Source organism: Phlebotomus argentipes, unplaced genomic scaffold (assembly GCF_947086385.1).
Source record: "Phlebotomus argentipes unplaced genomic scaffold, Phlebotomus argentipes genome assembly scaffold_18, whole genome shotgun sequence".
Classification (NCBI taxonomy): domain Eukaryota; kingdom Metazoa; phylum Arthropoda; class Insecta; order Diptera; family Psychodidae; genus Phlebotomus; species Phlebotomus argentipes.
Genome location: NW_026776177.1, coordinates 1,958,817 through 1,977,270, shown reverse-complemented (window position 1 = coordinate 1,977,270; position 18,454 = coordinate 1,958,817). Strand labels below are relative to the sequence as shown.

Genomic DNA, 18,454 nt, shown 5'->3' with positions numbered 1-18,454 from the left:
ATGATCGGAAAAGTCGTTGATATAAGCGATTTTAGGTGGATTTTTACAGAAATATCGCATGTAACCTTAAGTTATTTAGTATAATTTGCGAATTTTTGTCGAAACAGTCTAAAAAATAGAAGTGTTAGGAAGTGGTGTACAGATTAGGAGCATATTATCTGCCCCTTGCACTGGCGGGAGAACTCACGTCCACTGGCCATCGCGGCTGGAAAGAGTGGCCCCTTTCGCTCGACTTCTTCGCGAGCGCACTCACACCGGTTTTCAGTTCACCGCGATCGTCTACCTCGTCAGTCTTCCTCGAGTAACGGTACGCGCGAGGTGGCACAGGACGGTCCTCAGTGGAGAGTTGCGCCAGGTAGGCCACAGGTGCCCCACATTCGCCCCATTCATCCTTCACGCCCACGCTGGAGACCGCCAAATTTCACGGAACAAATCGCCAAACTGATCAATTGTCGCGATCGCGCTTTGTCTTCGCGCTGTTGTGCAAATTCCCTTTGAATTGTCTGGAATTCCGAGAAAGAGTTGAGAGGATCGTGCGCTGATAAAGGTCGCACCGCAAGATTTCTTGGAGTTGCCTTTGCTGTCTTTTCACAGTGAATTTTTCCATATATTTTTCCACCGAAAATTCTCACACACGATCTCGCGCGCGTTCCTTTTCTTTTCGCGCTAAATACTATCTCTTAATTGTTTATTGTGTTGCAAATGTAGTTTAATTCGCTGGCACAGTGTTGGGCGAGAGAGAAAACTCACGCTGTGCCTTTTTTTTGTGTGACTTGTTTCTTGGTCGGATGTGAAGCCACGATCACTCTAATGGCATCTCCGCGGCGTGTGGAAAGGTGAATGTGTGACGAAGAGGCCAGAGAGTTGGACAATCTGAGAGCATCTTTGCAGGCCGAAGATCGTGCATGATCAACCGATCAAGTGATCGAGTGCAGTGGAATTAATTGGCGGACATTTTTCGGATAACTCGAGAGCTGCGCAGCCGATGGAATAGGCAATCATGTCGTCGGATCGTTTTCACAAGTGAGTCCACAATTTCATCTCTCGCTCACTCACGCCGTACCTTTAATTGCCACTCATTATTTCCGGCACAAGAGTATAGAAATTACACTCCACAGCAAATTATTGTATGGAATTCAGTCGGTTCTCGCCATGTATTGATACAGAAAAAAAAACCACACCAAACAAATAAAACACGTGTGAATAGAAAAGAGGATTTATTTGGCTTGAAAAAAGCGAGAGAGAGAGAAAAAAGACACAACAATAAGTGACTGTACAGAAAAATTGTCGGAATTCGCTGAAAAATGGCACGAATAAAATGATTTTGACGATAACAAAAAAAGAACACATTGGAAGAGATGCGTGAAACCCATTAAAACCATTAAAATTCATTTAAGAGTTTATCGTCCTAAATTGTATGAGAAGAGCTTGTAAGTTCAATCAACCCTTTCTTAGTGTCAAACACCACTATGATTAGGTTGTGGCTCAATTTGCTCAGATTAGCACTGCGTGCAGAAGACAAGAACAGCGAAAATTGCTGATTTAGTGTCAGTTGGGGCAAGAAAACTGTCAATTTTTGAGCAGCTAAAGCAGTTTTGTGCTCTTTTAAAGCAATTCGGTCTTGTTATTACTTATTAAGTCATGGCCTTTGGATTTGAACCATTTTACCCTTACAATTAAGTAGAAAAATGACTTAAAGAATATGTGCTCAGATCTTTGAGCTTAGTCTAGCGTTAGTAAATGTAGTGTAATAACTTCATTAAGTCTTGGAAAACCTTGAATTAAGGCATTAGAATTGCATACAAGAACAATAAAGAGTTCTTAACTAAACTTCTGATGAAAAAATCATTTAAGAAGCTAAAAATATGCCATCCTGAAGAGTAAAATATGCTGAAGAAATGTTATAAAATGTACAAAGAACTTAATATATTTCGCACGCGACATTTTCAGGGTTACTTTGGACACAAAAATTAATGTCTCTCAGCATTTTTGCGTAAAACTATAATTGAATTTCAATGAATTCTAAAGGCACAATTAATTTTTCGACTCATTTTGCCTTGGGCCAACATAAATGACGCAAACCCAGGGAGCAAGTGGATTTTGAACGTGATTCTCAATCGGAGGGGTTGAGCAAAGTGCCTTATGTTGAGGGGGGTTTATCCCTCTGCATTGCAACCCTCTGTTTATTTACTGTGTTTTTCCAAGGGCGGGATTCAGTTCAAACGACCCTTCTTTGTCCTGTCAAACTGAATTGTACGCGAAAAGTGCTGAAATATCTTTCCCTGATACTTCCGTGTTTCGCGACGAATGACGAAGTGCGATAAGAAAGCCACTTGATGGGGGCTTTTATCAGAGAAAAACCCACTCGCAGTGACACAAAGTAGAGCTGAGGAGAGAAGCTAAATAACACTTTCTTTTTTTCCAAATTCCACCCATCGAATACATCCACATTTTCCGCCTCACTTTTATTATCATCAGCAGATTGTTAGGCAGCGTCTTCCGCTGTTGCGGCAAAATCCACTCTGAAAAATGCCACAATGGTGTGATTCGACTGCGTGACTCTTGCCAAGCAGTGACACCATCGGAAGGAAAGTGAAGAAGGTGGAAACGAAAGCACAGCTGATGAGCGCGATCTCATAAATTGACAATCACGCAAAAGAAGCGCCCAAGAAAAGCGAAAATGCCTCCAATTGTCTCGTGAAATTGACTGAAAGCGTCATCATGAGTGGTATTTAAAGGCAGCATTTTTCTGAAAGTATCATCACTCAGCATCTCTATAAGTGTCCATAACGTTTCATTAAGACGCATGGAAAAGTTTATCTTTGCTCGTTGATTTTATGGCTCACATGATTGTTTTATTAATACTACTTTATGATGCTACAGTTTTTCTCCCTAATTTATCACAGACGCAATAAGTTCATCGCACAAGAAATAAAATCTCTGAGAAAAATCCGTTGGAGAAAAGCCCTAATTAGTTTGTCTATTCATCTCTTTCGCAGAGCTGCCAGAGATGGTCTGCTGGACGTCCTGAAGGAAGGAACAGCCAAAGAACTCAACACGAGAGACGCCACCGGAATGACTCCTGTCCATTGCGCAGCCTTCGTGGGCCGCTTAGACGCTCTTCGCCTCCTCGTTGGCCGAGGGTTGGTTCTCCTCAATACACTCTGTGTCTTATCTAATCGCGCAATTGATGGTCAAAACAATTGTACGACCTGATAAGCTCAAATTGAGCTCATACCAGCAATATCGAGTCACACATTGCCAATATTGCCTTATCAATTTGCCACTTTACGCAATACCTTTACAATTCCATCCGCCTTTTCTCTCAGTGCAATTAAGAGGTGTTAAATTTTTCAGTGGAAAGTTGATGATTTCATTTTCATAGGTATTTTAATGCTTTGAAAACTTCTGATCAAATTGTGAGGTTATGAATTCGGCTTAAAATATCATTTTTGGGCTAATTTAAATACTTTTAAACCTAGAAATGAGTAAATATATAATGATAATGAGGTTAAATTTGCCACTTTCAAGAAAAAACCGTGAAAATAACCTAACAAAGAATCATTCTTCTAAACTGGAATCAGATTTTTTGAGGTTATGATTGACTTTTAAGCTTTTTCTTAATCAATATGAAGATTTTTCGATCAAAATTGCTCAACTGTGCCAAGAAAAAGAGAAATATTTGCAGGTTAAATAAAAAATTTAGAGATTTTAAGAGTTATTTAATCAATCACATAACCTACAAATGCAATAAAATCGACTTTTTAAGCAAAATGATTACGAAATGCTTCAATTTGTTGAAATAGAAGCTTTTGCAATGCAAATATTCTAACATTTTCTATTTCCAATACTTCCACAAAAGCTGTACACCACTTCCGACCATAATATCTGCCCCTTGGTGTTTTATTTATTCATCTCCAATTAAAATCATTGTCTAATCCTAATTGATATGTTCTTGTTTTCGTCTGTCTTTCCAGGGGAAATCCAGATAAGACGGATTACTATGGGAACACAGCTCTTCACATTGCAGCTGCCAAGGGTCACATGCAGTGCGTGGACTTCCTGGTCAAATTTGGCGTCAATCTCTATGCAAAAGACATCGAGAGACACAATGCAAAGGTAAGAGAGAAGTGGGCGAAAAATCCATGAGAAATTGTATGAAATAATTTTTTTTTCTCAGCATTTGGCGTGTCTCAACAATCGCGAAGACATTCTGATCTACCTGGACACTGCAATTGCCAATCTGGAGCTGACGGACAGGAAGAAGGCCAAGGCGCTCCAAGAAACCGCCGAGAGGGACTGCGTGAAGGTCATTGCCAAGTACACCAAGTATCAGCAGCGCATGAATCAAGAGAACGATGACGATGTCCACACAATGCCCCATCGCACGTCCACAGTTCTGAGAGCGATGCGGAAACTTCCGCTGGGCGGAAGCAAGCGCGATGCACCAGCCACCGAAGCGAGTCCGCAGAACAATAAGGCCAACTACAGTTCCCACGTGCGCGGGACGTTCTCGCGATCGCGTGGTGTGCAGCGACACATTCCCCAGTGGATGCGCCACGGGCCCAAGGAGGTCGTCGATGACTTCCGCGTGCGCAAGATGGACTCCTCGGGGAAGCTGACAGTGAGCTCGCTGCAGGGCACGCGGCGGGGCTCAGAGGTGCTCTACGTGGGCACGCATGCGTCCGCGAATGGGGCCAAGGGCGAGCGTGGCAGGATCAGGGATGTGTTCGAAGTGGGGGCGATCAGCAATGAGGAAGACGATGGAGAATCCCCGCTGAATTCCTACGGCAATCTGTCGAGAAGCGTCAGCCAGCCGGACTTTCTGGCCGCCGTGGCGAATGGGGATGATCTCAGCGAAGAGGTGACAATGCAGAGACCCTCCGGACTCTTCAACAGACCCTCTCTAGGCACCCTGGCATTCAGGTATGCAGCGAAATCTCCCACCATAACCACTTGTACATGTTATCTTTCCCCATCCAGACGATCAGTGACCGCAACTCTGTCCCAAATTGCTCCTGATGTCTCGTCAATTGACTCCAATGACTCGCACAAGAGGAAGACGCAGAAGATAAAGCCGAGGAATCAATTTGTCCTGTCCGACAGCGACACAGACGTGGCCAGTTCGAGTGACACGGACGATCAGGAAGACGGACAAACGCCTCTTGAGCGATTCCTCTTGGCGTTCGGCCTGGAGGAATACTATCCAATCTTTGAGAAAGAACGCATAACTTTAGACATCTTGATGATCCTCAAGGAAGTGGACATTGAGAAGCTCCAATTGCCACTGGGACCCTTCAGGAAGCTAATGAATGCTATCGAAGAGCGCAAAAATGCCCTCAGCAATCCAGGTGCAATTACAGATAGTCGCCTATGATGCCTTGAAATCCTTGAGAATTCTATGAACAATGAAAGATTTATCTAAGAAAAGAGACTCTGTTGGTACAATTTTGCGTAAAGCCCATTAAGATCCATGAGGTCATGATGATTTCCCATCTCGGCGATTTGTCCACGATCGAGGACGTAAATGAGATCCGCGTTCCGGATGGTCGACAATCTGTGCGCGATCACGATGCAGGTTCGGTTCTCGCTGGCCTTGTCCAGGGCGCTCTGGACTGTCTTCTCGCTCTCCGCGTCCAGAGCCGAAGTCGCCTCGTCCAGGAGCAGAATCTTCGGCTTGCGCACCAGAGCTCGCGCGATGGCGATCCTCTGCTTCTGTCCGCCAGACATTTTGCTGCCTTTCTTACCCATTGTGGTGAAATAACCCTGAAAGGAAAGTGATAAGAACACATTTTCAGTGTCAAATGGCCTTAAAGACTCACCAAAGGAAGTTTAGTTATGAATTCTGAATGAATCTTAGCCTCCTTCGCAGCCTGGATGATCTCGTCCATCGGCACTTCGCGCGAGTTGTCTCCGTAGGCGATGTTCTCGGCGATGGTGCGATCGAAGAGCACAGGCTCCTGGGAAACCAGGCCCAGGTAGGATCGCAGGCGTCCCAGGGAGAACTCGCTGATCGGCGTTCCGTCCAGCTTCACTCTGCCCGATTCTGGATCGTAGAAGCGGAGCAAGAGTTGAATGCAAGTCGACTTTCCGCATCCCGACGGTCCGACCAGCGCCACTGTCTTTCCCTGCGGAATCTGGAGACTCAGTCCTTTCAGGACTTGAGTTTCAGGCCGAGTTGGGTAACGGAATGTGGCATTATCTAAAGAAGCCTCTGCGAAGATGATCTGGAAGTAAGGTAGGAATATTCTTAAATGTTAATTTCAAACAACACTCGCAATTTCGTACAGATTTCTCCTCAGGAATAAGAGGATCCTGAATTTTCGGCTGTCTATCTAGTAATTTGAAAATTCTCTCTGCCGATGATATTGCAAGACCAACATTTGGTGTATTATTCAACACAATTCCGGTCATCCAAGCGCCATAGAGAATAGCTTCAATCACCCTAAAAGCACATCAAATTAATTAGATTGTAATTTCTCCCTTCGGGATTGAGCAATACTCACATCATAGCATCCACAAAGCTGACTTCTCCATTCGTTATCAATCGATAAGCGTACATAAAAGATGCTGCGTATGTGAACATATTCAGGCAAATGTTCAAACTGAATGCAAATCCTCGAAATCTCGTGCTCTTTTTCGCTTCCTTTTCCGCCACTTCAATTTCACGGTTGAATTTCTCCAGGATATTCGCTTCCTGACCCAAACTCGCCACTGTTCGAACATTGCTGATCGCTTCCACTGCAATCTTAGAAGCATTTTCCATTGCTTTTCTCTCGTTTGCAATGCTAGACTTGCTGTACTTGGAGTCGAAAATGGCCACCAAAAGATGCAGAGGAAGACTTAACGCCACGATTATGGCTAGTTTCCAATAGACGTACAATCCTATGCAGAGTCCAACGATAGCTGAGAAAGCTGCCTGCAAAATTCCGGCCAAATGACTTCCAGTTGCGCCCTGAATGTCAGCATAATCATTCGAGAGTCTGGCTGAGAAAGCTCCAACGGAGTTCTTGGGATTATCAAACCAAGCAATTTCCTGTCGCATTGCTGCGCTAAATGACTGATTTCTCAGCAGCGAAACAATGCGAGCTCCAACCTTTCCAAATGCAAAGGTTTGCAGGAGTGCCGCCAATCCAATTACTATTGATATGACCAGAAACAGAATTGTGTTTCTTAAGACAACGCTGTAGATTTCTTCTGTGTTCTGCAATTCAAAAGCCTCCAGCATTCCGGCGTAGAAAACAGAACTGACAGGGAAAGTTATGCCCATGATAAGAGAGCCAAGGATTCCCAGAAGCATAAGCTTCCATTCGCGCAAAGATAGCTTAAGGATGCGATGCATTGTGTTGTTTGTGCTGTTAAGATACAAGGAGTACAAAGACAGCCGCCGAGGTCCGGAAGATTGGAAATCTTCTTCACTAAACAGAGTGTCGTTTACGAAGACGGTTTCTTCCTTTGATTTATCATCATCAGTCTTCGTAAACTCCGTGTCTTGACTCGCAATCCATAGTTTGTAGTAGATTCCTCTAATTTCCACCAATTCATCATGATTTCCTCGTTCCACAATTCTTCCCTGATCGAAAACCAAGATTTTGTCAGCGTTTCGTATTGTGGAAAGTCTGTGAGAAACGACGAGAGTTGTTCGTCCTTCGGAGGCTTTGTCCAGCGCCTTCTGCACGATTCTCTCCGACGTGGTGTCCAGGGCGGACGTGGCCTCGTCCAGGAGCAGGATCTTGGGATTCCTCACCATGGCGCGCGCGATGGCGATCCTCTGCTTCTGTCCGCCCGACAGCTGCGCCCCGTTCTCGCCCAGCATCGTCTCGTAGCCCTGCGGCAGCTTCTCCACGAAGCTGTGGCAGTTGGCGATCCTGGCCGCCTCCTCGATCTGCTCCTGCGTGGCTTCCGGGCAGCCGAAGCGGATGTTCTCGGCGATGGTGGCGGAGAAGAGCACGGGCTCCTGGCCCACGACACCAATCTGCGAGCGCAGGAAGCCGATGTTGAGATCCTTGATGTTCACGCCGTCGATCGACACTGATCCTTCGGTGGGATCGTACAGTCTCTGCAGGAGTTGAAGACACGTTGATTTCCCAGATCCAGATTGGCCAACCAAGGCGACAGTTTGTCCAGTTTTCACTTCAAAATCCACTCCTTTCAAAACCGGGGTAAACTTTCTCGACGGATACGAAAACTTTATGTCCTCAAATTTAACACTCTGACCCAAGTTAGGCACTATCATTCCAACTCTGCTCAGAGGATTTATCCCAGGCTTTTCGTCAATCAGCTTGTATATGGCTTTGCAAGCTCCTTTGGCGGTTGCAATTGCATCTAAGCTTGGGACAATGAAGGTCAAAAGCAGCGAATTGTGAGAAATACACATCACAATACTCAGAATCGTGATAGTATTGTAAACTTTCATGTCCAACGGCAAGTCGAATTCTTGCACCATAAAGTGGATGCCAATGCACATTCCATACGCCCAGCCCATGAATGAGAAGAACCAGATAATGGCGCTTTGGAGTCCGGAGAAGAAACTCTTCTTCACACCAGATTTTTCAGCTTTCTTCAGACTCTTTGCGTATCTTTCCGATTCTTTGTCTTCCCCGCCAAAAGCCACAACTGTGCGAATGGAATTGAAAACTTCCTCAACTATCGATCCAGCCTCTGAGTAGCTCTCGATCTCCTTCTCAGTGAGATGACTTGCGGTTTTGCCCACAAACGCTGAGAATGTGAAGTTGATCACGGCAAAAGAACCTCCCATTATAAGTGTTAATTCCCAACCAAGCGCCATTGAAATTATCACTCCAAATACGAAAGCTGAAACTAGCAAGACGGCTGTGACTAATTTCTCGCCAATTGCGTCTTTAATCAAGTTGAGATTCGTGGTGATTTTGGTGCTGATGTCCAAATTCTTCTTGGAATCGAACCAAGACATGTCCTGACTGAGAATTGATCTCAAAAAGACCCTTCGAATTCTCATGGTTTGCCTGAGAGCAATGAAATTCATCACGTACACACCAATTGATATTACAGGAATCATCACGATGACGATCATGCAACTGATGTAAAAACTCGCGGAAATATCTTCACTTAGCGCCGAAACTCTCTCAGAATAACTCGCATTCTCTATATATCGTCCACCGCCCAAGAAAGATATCAGGAAAACCTTCGTCCTTGTCGTGTTGGAGTTCATTCGATCCACTATCATTCCAGTGCCTTCGGCATAATCCAGGATTGACAGAGGAATTCCCACAGAGACGCCAAAGATTAGAGTCAAGACAATCACAATTATGCACTTTTCCGTTGGTGTTGCGAATCGAAACTAGAAACCAAGCACAGAATCAGAAAATGCTCACGAGAAGACTGTTAAGTACTCACTAAATTGGCAAAATCACTGAACAAATTCAGTAGATTCAGCGACTTTACAACTCCACTTTTCACTGGTTTCTTCATTGCTCTTAATCACGATCAAACTGAGTCCTCTGGCGAACTGAGGTTCATCGCTGAAATTCTCCCTTATATAGCACATAGTTAATATGTCTTATAAACGGTTTAATATGCGGTGATAATCCTTTAATTGAGCAGAATTTTCTCAAAAATAGCAGCTGTAGTTAAAAGATAGGATTATAATGGGATCTTGTTGCTATGAAAACATACAATTTTACATTCAATCAGTAACAAAACACCTGGTCAATGACTAACAAAACAAAGTTAGAAACGAAAGAAATTGTAGGGAGTTCATCGTCATTTCTACATGTGTTCTTTTTTCCTAAAACATTGATTTTACAGCCCAACATAACCAACAATTTGCAAAATAACAGTTTAAAGGAAAATACACATAAAAAGAAACCATAATTCAGACATTTCACTACTTTAATGGCTAATAAATTTGGGGAAAAAGTTTGACTGACCTTCGCAATTTTTAATATGAGGATTTATATAATTTCGCATAAAGTCCATCAAGGTTCATGAGGTCATGATGATTTCCCATCTCGGCGATTTGTCCGCGATCGAAGACGTAAATGAGATCCGCGTTCCGGATTGTCGACAATCTGTGCGCGATCACGATGCAGGTTCGGTTCTCGCTGGCCTTGTCCAGGGCGCTCTGGACCGTCTTCTCGCTCTCCGCGTCCAGAGCCGAAGTCGCCTCGTCCAGGAGCAGAATCTTCGGCTTGCGCACCAGAGCTCGCGCGATGGCGATTCTCTGCTTCTGTCCGCCAGACAATTGCGTCCCTCTCGATCCCAAAGGAGTCTCATAACCCTAAAGAATGAAGTCAGTCACTTCCTTTCCTACATATTCGAGCAACATTTACTCACCAGAGGGAGTTTGGAGACGAACTCCGAGTGGATTTGAGCCTCTTTCGCCGCCTGGATGATCTCGTCCATGGGCACTTCGCGCGAGTTGTCTCCGTAGGCGATGTTCTCGGCGATGGTGCGATCGAAGAGCACAGGCTCCTGGGAAACCAGGCCCAGGTAGGATCGCAGGCGTCCCAGGGAGAACTCGCTGATCGGCGTTCCGTCCAGCTTCACTCTGCCCGATTCTGGATCGTAGAAGCGGAGCAAGAGTTGAATGCAAGTCGACTTTCCGCATCCCGACGGCCCGACCAGAGCCACTGTCTTTCCCTGCGGAATCTGGAGACTCAGTCCTTTCAGGACTTGAGTTTCAGGCCGAGTTGGGTAACGAAATTCTACGTTGTCATACGAAATTGCACTCGATGAAAGCTAGAATGATTTATTCAATTAGTCGTCACTTGAAGAAAATGATGAATAATATGTTAACTCACTGCTAGATTTTCATTATCCTTTTTCAGTATTTGTTGCGAAGTTGTTGGAGTTTCAAGAAATTTAAAAATGTTTTTAGCTGACATGACAGCCAGGCTCAAATTAGGCGCTGTATTCAAAGTGGCACCCATCATCCAACCCACAAATGTAATTGTCTCGATAACCCTGGAAGATCGAGAACGTATAGTTCAGCTAACCTAGTATTAAGGTTATTTTATGTACTTACAAAAATACATTGACATAGTCGACTTCTTCTTGAGATGACAATATTCCAGCGTATAGAAATGAAAATCCATAGCAAAAGATATTTATTGACACATTCAAACCATAAGTCGCTCCTCTGAATCTTGTGCTTTGCCTCGCTTTTACTTCTGCAATCTCAATTTCTTTGTCAAATCTCTTGAGAATGTGTTTCTCCAGACCCAAGCCAGCAACTGTGCGAATGTTTGTAATCGCTTCCACGGCAGTTCTTGAAGCATTTTCCAACGCTTTCCTCTCATTTGCGACACTTGATCTGGCATATCGAGTCTCAAACACCGCCAGGAAGCATAGGAGAGGAAGTGCAACACTACTGACTAATGCCACTTTCCACATGAAGATCAGCCCAATAATTATTGCCACGAATAGTGAAGAAATAACTTGCATAACTGCTCCAATTCTCACTCCTGTGGCGCCTTGAACGTTGGCGCAATCCGTGGAAAGTCTGGCCGAGAGAGCTCCAACTGAGTTGTTGGAGTCATCGTACCAGCTGATGTCCTGCCTCATTGCCTTCTGGAAGCACAACACTCTCAGCAAGGATGTCAGCCGAAGACCGGCTTTTCCGAAGCAGTAAGTTTGGAAATATGCAGCAATTCCACCCATAATTGCTATTATAAGACAGTAAATGGTGTATTTTAGGGCAACGGCTAAAATTTCTTCCGGATTTTCTGTCTTGAAAGCTTCGAAGTATTTGCCATAAATAATACCACTTAAAGGCAGTGCGGAGCCAATAATAAAGGCAGAGACGCATCCTGCAACGAGTAATTTCCAGTCTCTCAGACTTATCCTTATAATTTTACTCATGTTTTCTCTTTCTTTGTCGTCCTCAGTGGATAAATGTTCCCTGTTATCCTGATGTGAAGTATTCTCTGGAGTTAATTCAATTGATTCCTTTGGTTTCTGATCTTTCTGATCGTGATCATTTGCAGAGATTTGATCTTCATCGGGATTCCCAAAGGCTAGACCTGTCATCCACAAATTATAGTAGATTCCTCTAATTTCCACCAATTCATCATGATTTCCTCGTTCCACAATTCTTCCCTGATCGAAAACCAAGATTTTGTCAGCGTTTCGAATTGTGGAAAGTCTGTGGGAAACGACGAGAGTTGTTCGTCCTTCGGAGGCTTTGTCCAGCGCCTTCTGCACGATTCTCTCCGATGTGGTGTCCAGGGCGGACGTGGCCTCGTCCAGGAGCAGGATCTTGGGATTCCTCACCATGGCGCGCGCGATGGCGATCCTCTGCTTCTGTCCGCCCGACAGCTGCGCCCCGTTCTCGCCCAGCATCGTCTCGTAGCCCTGCGGCAGCTTCTCCACGAAGCTGTGGCAGTTGGCGATCCTGGCCGCCTCCTCGATCTGCTCCTGCGTGGCTTCCGGGCAGCCGAAGCGGATGTTCTCGGCGATGGTGGCGGAGAAGAGCACGGGCTCCTGGCCCACGACGCCAATCTGCGAGCGCAGGAAGCCGATGTTGAGATCCTTGATGTTCACGCCGTCGATCGAGACCGATCCTTCGGTGGGATCGTAGAGCCGCTGCAGGAGTTGAAGACACGTTGACTTCCCAGATCCAGATTGGCCAACCAAGGCGACAGTTTGTCCAGTGTTGGCTGTAAAATCAACTTCTTTGATCACCAATGTGTCTTTTCTTGCTGGGTAGTTGAAAATGACGCTCCTAAACTCAACATTTCCTTCCAGATTATTGATTGTCTTCCCATCGGTGTTGAATGGATCAATTGTAGACTTCTGGTCAATCAATCTACATATGTTCTTCAGCGCTCCTGCTGCGTACATAATTGCTTCCAGGCTTGGCACAGTCATTGCAATAAATTGCGATCCATTTATCATGGCAAAGACTATGGCCACAAGGGTGATAACATTGTACGTTCGCTCTTCTTCTGGCAGCGCAAAGTCTCGCACCATCAAATGAAAGCCTAAGTAGTAAGCGAGCCCAAACCAACCGAGAGCGAGAGACCACATGATCGAATTCTGCAGTCCAATGTAAAAATACTTGCAAAGACTCGACTTTTCGGCATTTTCAAGGCTTTCTGCATACCTTTGAGTTTCTTTCTCCTCCCCACCAAATGCCACAACAGTGCGAATGGAACTGAACACTTCTTCAGCAATTGATCCTGCCTCTGAATGGCTCTGGAGTTCCTTCTCACTGTGGCGAATTTCCTGCTTTCCCGCGAAGACCGAAAAACCAATCATCGACACTGTATAAATACCGGCAACGGCAAGTGTTAATTCCCATCCCATTATGAAGCACATTATTACTTGAATAACAAAGGAACAAACGAGCAAAAACACTGTGACGATCTTTTCGCCAATGGCGTCTCGAATAAGATCGAGATTGCTTGTAATTTTGCTGGCCAAGTCCAAAGTGTAGTTGGCATCGAACCAAGTCATGTCCTGACTCAGCATGGATCTCAGGAACATCCTGCGGATTCTCATCGTCTGCTTGAGGGCTATGAGATTCATTGTGTACACCACAATTGACATGATGACGACCATAAGGCCAGCCACGAGAGAACTAGTGAATAAAGTCGCCCAAGCGTCTTCTCTAAGTGCTGAGTTACGATCAGCCTCAGTTCCGTTCTCTAAATGTCTTCCGCCTCCGAAAAGATTCAGCAAGAAAACACTGGTTTTTGTGCTGTTCGAATTCAAGCGATCCACCATTAAACCCGTGATTTCGGAGTATATTACAACGGAACACGGTTCGCCAAAGGAAGACACAAGTGTTAAGCAAATCATTGCCACAATTACACACTTTTCAGTCGTTGTAGCGAATTGGAAGAGTTTTCCAATACCGGAAAAGGGATTTAGAAGATCTTTCAGGTGAGTCACTGTAAATTTCTTCATTATTAAGCTGTTCCTTGCACGAAATCTCAACCAAGACTGACGATTTCCTATGCAAAATGGAGTCAAATATGTCTTCTTAATTGGTAATTAAGAGATTTAGTGCAGCAAGCAAGAAACACTATTAACTTAGTTTATTCAAGTTTAATCTAAAGGTAAACAGATGTCCACAGTCAAATTTCATTCACAGATCATTTTACGATTACGCAGAGGAATTATACAATTTGGCATAAAGTCCATCAAGGTTCATGAGGTCATGATGATTTCCCATCTCGGCGATTTGTCCGCGATCGAAGACGTAAATAAGATCCGCGTTCCGGATTGTCGACAATCTGTGCGCGATCACGATGCAGGTTCGGTTCTCGCTGGCCTTGTCCAGGGCGCTCTGGACCGTCTTCTCGCTCTCCGCGTCCAGAGCCGAAGTCGCCTCGTCCAGGAGCAGAATCTTCGGCTTGCGCACCAGAGCTCGCGCGATGGCGATTCTCTGCTTCTGTCCGCCAGACAATTGCGTCCCTCTCGATCCCAAAGGAGTCTCATAACCCTAAAGAATGAAGTCAGTCACTTCCTTTCCTACATATTCGAGCAACATTTACTCACCAGAGGGAGTTTGGAGACGAACTCCGAGTGGATTTGAGCCTCTTTCGCCGCCTGGATGATCTCGTCCATGGGCACTTCGCGCGAGTTGTCTCCGTAGGCGATGTTCTCGGCGATGGTGCGATCGAAGAGCACAGGCTCCTGGGAAACCAGGCCCAGGTAGGATCGCAGGCGTCCCAGGGAGAACTCGCTGATCGGCGTTCCGTCCAGCTTCACTCTGCCCGATTCTGGATCGTAGAAGCGGAGCAAGAGTTGAATGCAAGTCGATTTTCCACATCCCGACGGTCCGACCAGCGCCACTGTCTTTCCCTGCGGAATCTGGAGACTCAGTCCTTTCAGGACTTGAGTCTTGGGTCTATTTGGATATCTAAACTTTATATCCTTGAAAGTAATCTTTCCATTTATATCCTGCGAAAGACAAAATAATAATTTGATAATCAATCTTGATGATAAGATTAAGTGATTGAGTGACTTACAATAGTCTTTTGTGGATTTGGTGTTACATAAATTTTTGGTTTCCTGTCCAGAAGATTAAGTATGTTTTGAGCCGATACAAGTGCCATATTTACATTTGGAGCGTAGATGAGAATTATTCCCATCATCCAAGAGCCATAAAGCATCGATTCAATCACCCTGTAATTAAATACAACTTTAAAATTCAAAGTCTCTCCAGACATCGCTTTTCTACTCACATTATCACATTAATATGATTGACTACGCCATTTGCAATGAGGTATCCTCCAGCCAGAAAGGACACGCCGTAAGCGAAGATGTTCATTGTCATATTCAAGCTGTAAGCCAGTCCGCGAAATCTAGCGCTCTTTCTTGCTTCTCGCGACGCCACTTCAATCTCACTGTGGAATCTCTCAAGCACGAGTTCTTCCATGCCCAAACTTGCCACAGTTCTTATGTTCGCAATTGCTTCCACTGCAATCCTGGAGGCATTTTCCATTGAGTTCTTCTCCTTGGCCAAGCTGGATTTCGCGTATTGTGACTCAAAGATCGCCACGGCGAGAAGAAGTGGAATGACTAAGGCCACAATTAGAGCCAACTGCCACGACGCCACAAGTCCAATGATGAATCCTATGAGAACTGCTGAAGTGGCTTGAAGAATCCCGGCCAAGCGTGCTCCAGTGGCGCCTTGAACGTTCGCACAGTCCGTGGAAAGTCTGGCCGAAAGGGCTCCAACTGAGTGTTCTGGCTTATCGAACCAAGACATCTCTTGTCTCATGATTGAGTGGAAGGATTGCTTTCGCAGCAGAGTTGTGAGACGAACACCAGCCTTTCCGAAGGCGAAAATTTGCAGTGTGGCAGCAATTCCGGCCACAGTTGCCAGAACAATCGTCAAGATTGTGTACTTTATCGCGATTTCGTAAATAACGTCTTCATCTGTTGTGTCGAAAACCTCAAAATATCTGGCATACAATATTCCACTGATGGGAAACGAAGATCCCACGACAATTGAACACAAAGCGCCCAGAATCATCAATTTCCACTCTCTCCAACTCATTTTCAGGATGCGATTCATTGTACTCTTTCTCTTCTCCTCAAGTGTCATTGAGGAGATTTTGGGATCGTCAATGTCTAACGATTCTTCTTCTTTCTTCAGAAGCATGTTTATCATTTCAGTGGACAATTTATCTTCCTGCACATCTTGTGTGGCTTCATCGTCAGAAACTGTAGCTTCGTGAGTCGCCGTCTTCAGTTTGTAGAAGACTCCTTGCTTCTCCATGAGATCATTTTGAGTTCCTTGTTCCACAATTTCGCCCTGCCTGAAGACAATCACATAATCCACATTCTCAATGGTGGAAAGTCTGTGGGAAACGACAAGAGTTGTTCGTCCTTCGGAGGCTTTGTCCAGCGCCTTCTGCACGATTCTCTCCGATGTGGTGTCCAGGGCGGACGTGGCCTCGTCCAGGAGCAGGATCTTGGGATTCCTCACCATGGCGCGCGCGATGGCGATCCTCTGCTTCTGTCCGCCCGACAGCTGCGCCCCGTTCTCGCCCAGCATCGTCTCGTAGCCCTGCGGCAGCTTCTCCACGAAGCTGTGGCAGTTGGCGATCCTGGCCGCCTCCTCGATCTGCTCCTGCGTGGCTTCCGGGCAGCCGAAGCGGATGTTCTCGGCGATGGTGGCGGAGAAGAGCACGGGCTCCTGGCCCACGACGCCAATCTGCGAGCGCAGGAAGCCGATGTTGAGATCCTTGATGTTCACGCCGTCGATCGACACTGATCCTTCGGTGGGATCGTAGAGCCGCTGCAGGAGTTGAAGACAAGTTGACTTCCCAGATCCTGAACTTCCCACTAAAGCTACAGTTTGTCCCTTTCTCACTTGAAAACTAACATCCTTCAGGATCTTAACATCTTTTCGCGATGGATAGTGAAAACGAACATTCTTAAATTCGATATTTCCCTTGAATTCTTCCACTGTTTTGCCATTTTTGCTGTATGGATTTATTTTGGATTTGCGATTGATGACTTCGTAAATGGCCGTTGAGGTGCCTTTGGCGGAGAATATTGTCTCCAAACTGGGAATTGCGAATGTCACAAACTGAGATCCTGTGATCATACACAGTACAATCAAGACAATGGATCTAATTGTGTAGGTTCTTTCCTCTTCTGGCAGTTGAAAGTCCAGAACCATCAAGTGAATGCCGTAGAAGAAGGCCAAACCGAAGCCTCCGAAGACTAGAAACCACATGACGCCGCTCTGAAGTCCAGAGAAGAAGCTCTTCTTCACACCAGACTTCTCAGCCACTCTCAGACTCTCTGAGTATCTCTTGTACTCCTTCTCTTCCCCGCCAAAAGCCACAACTGTGCGAATGGCATTGAACACTTCCTCAACTATCGATCCCGACACTGAGTAGCTCTTGAGCTCCTTCTCGGTGAGGCGAATCTCCGATCTGCCCACGAATATTGAGCATCCCAGGATGAGAACGGTGTAAACGCCGCCAATCACTAGCGTGAGCTGCCATCCGGTGATCAAGCTGAAAGTCATGTGGAAAGTGAAGGCGGACAGGAGGAAGACTGTGGTGACCAGCTTCTCTCCCATGGCGTCCTTTATCAGGTCGAGATTGGTGGTGATTTTGCTGGCAAAGTCCATGCTGGCCTTCGAGTCGAACCACGTCATGTCCTGACTCAGGACAGACATGAGAAAAGCCTTTCTCACGCGCATTGTCTGCTTGAGAGCGATGAGATTCATCACGTACACTCCAATGGAAATCACCACGACCATCACGATGAGCAGCAGAGTGCTCAGGATGAACGATGAGATCACGTCGTCCTTGAGTGCCTCGTAATTATCCTCCAAAGTGGCATTTTCCAGGCGTCTTCCACCGCCAAAGATCGGCAGCAGCAGTGTGTCAATAACAGTGGCGTTGAGATCAGATCGAATGCTCAGCATTGATATGACTTCCGAGTAGATAATCGTTGCCATGGGGTGACCCACTGACATGGCGAAGATCATTAAGAGAATTCCCAGCGTGACGCATATTTCTGTCTTGGTCGCGAATCGATACTGCGGAAAACCCAGAGAGCAAATGTTACAATTATGCATTATGGACTTTCCATCATTCACTCACCAAATCATACAGACTACTTGACGGCAATTCCTTCTTTGGTGACTTTGTGAAGATTGTCGCTTTCATCTTGCTGATCACTTAGCACGATGATGATTTATTTGTAAATATTCTCCACCCACAAGATACACAAAACCGCTTCTGAAGAGCTTGTTTCAATTGCGCGCACTGCAATTTCACAGCTGATTTTTTACACGCGCGCAGGCAAAGTCTACTTGGGAAGTTTCCCAACAACTCCTCAACGATCCGCTCAGGTTGAAATCCGCGAAGAAACTGATTATTAATAGCAGAATCGCACGCGGCACGGTTACCCTTCCGCGAAGATGCTGATATGACGCGATCGAGACTTGGCAATAAAGTGACAATCTACTTTTTATCTCCCGCGCGAGCATTTCGTC

General features: G+C 45.5%; 4 protein-coding genes across 4 annotated transcripts; 1 reads left to right on the top strand and 3 right to left on the bottom strand.

Annotated features, from left to right (window-relative positions):
* Window positions 1–252: 252 nt before the first annotated feature.
* On the top strand, window positions 253–5,430 carry LOC132260117 (pre-mRNA splicing regulator USH1G). Its single transcript, XM_059758055.1, has 6 exons — window positions 253–355; window positions 892–1,023; window positions 3,000–3,143; window positions 3,978–4,119; window positions 4,181–4,926; window positions 4,984–5,430. Exons 2-6 carry the CDS (start codon window positions 1,001–1,003, stop codon window positions 5,375–5,377), a joined length of 1,449 nt encoding a protein of 482 aa, XP_059614038.1. The 5' UTR covers window positions 253–355; window positions 892–1,000; the 3' UTR covers window positions 5,378–5,430.
* LOC132260796 (multidrug resistance protein homolog 49-like) lies at window positions 5,422–9,450 on the bottom strand. The gene is made up of 5 exons (XM_059759138.1): window positions 9,376–9,450; window positions 6,507–9,319; window positions 6,289–6,445; window positions 5,823–6,212; window positions 5,422–5,766 (listed from the first exon to the last, which is right to left on the bottom strand). The coding sequence occupies exons 1-5, from the start codon at window positions 9,448–9,450 to the stop codon at window positions 5,422–5,424; spliced, it is 3,780 nt and encodes a 1,259-aa protein (XP_059615121.1).
* A 444-nt stretch (window positions 9,451–9,894) lies between these two features.
* Window positions 9,895–13,890, bottom strand: LOC132260794 (multidrug resistance protein homolog 49-like). Its single transcript, XM_059759137.1, is given in 4 exon segments — window positions 9,895–10,258; window positions 10,315–10,783; window positions 10,819–10,944; window positions 11,006–13,890. Coding segments are annotated over 4 exon segments (3,819 nt in total). The 3' UTR covers window positions 9,895–9,919.
* Window positions 13,891–14,015: 125 nt separating this feature from the next.
* Window positions 14,016–18,222, bottom strand: LOC132260222 (multidrug resistance protein homolog 49-like). The gene is made up of 5 exons (XM_059758207.1): window positions 18,060–18,222; window positions 15,174–17,995; window positions 14,958–15,114; window positions 14,485–14,889; window positions 14,016–14,428 (listed from the first exon to the last, which is right to left on the bottom strand). Exons 1-5 carry the CDS (start codon window positions 18,123–18,125, stop codon window positions 14,090–14,092), a joined length of 3,789 nt encoding a protein of 1,262 aa, XP_059614190.1. The 5' UTR covers window positions 18,126–18,222; the 3' UTR covers window positions 14,016–14,089.
* Between the last annotated feature and the right edge of the window lie 232 nt (window positions 18,223–18,454).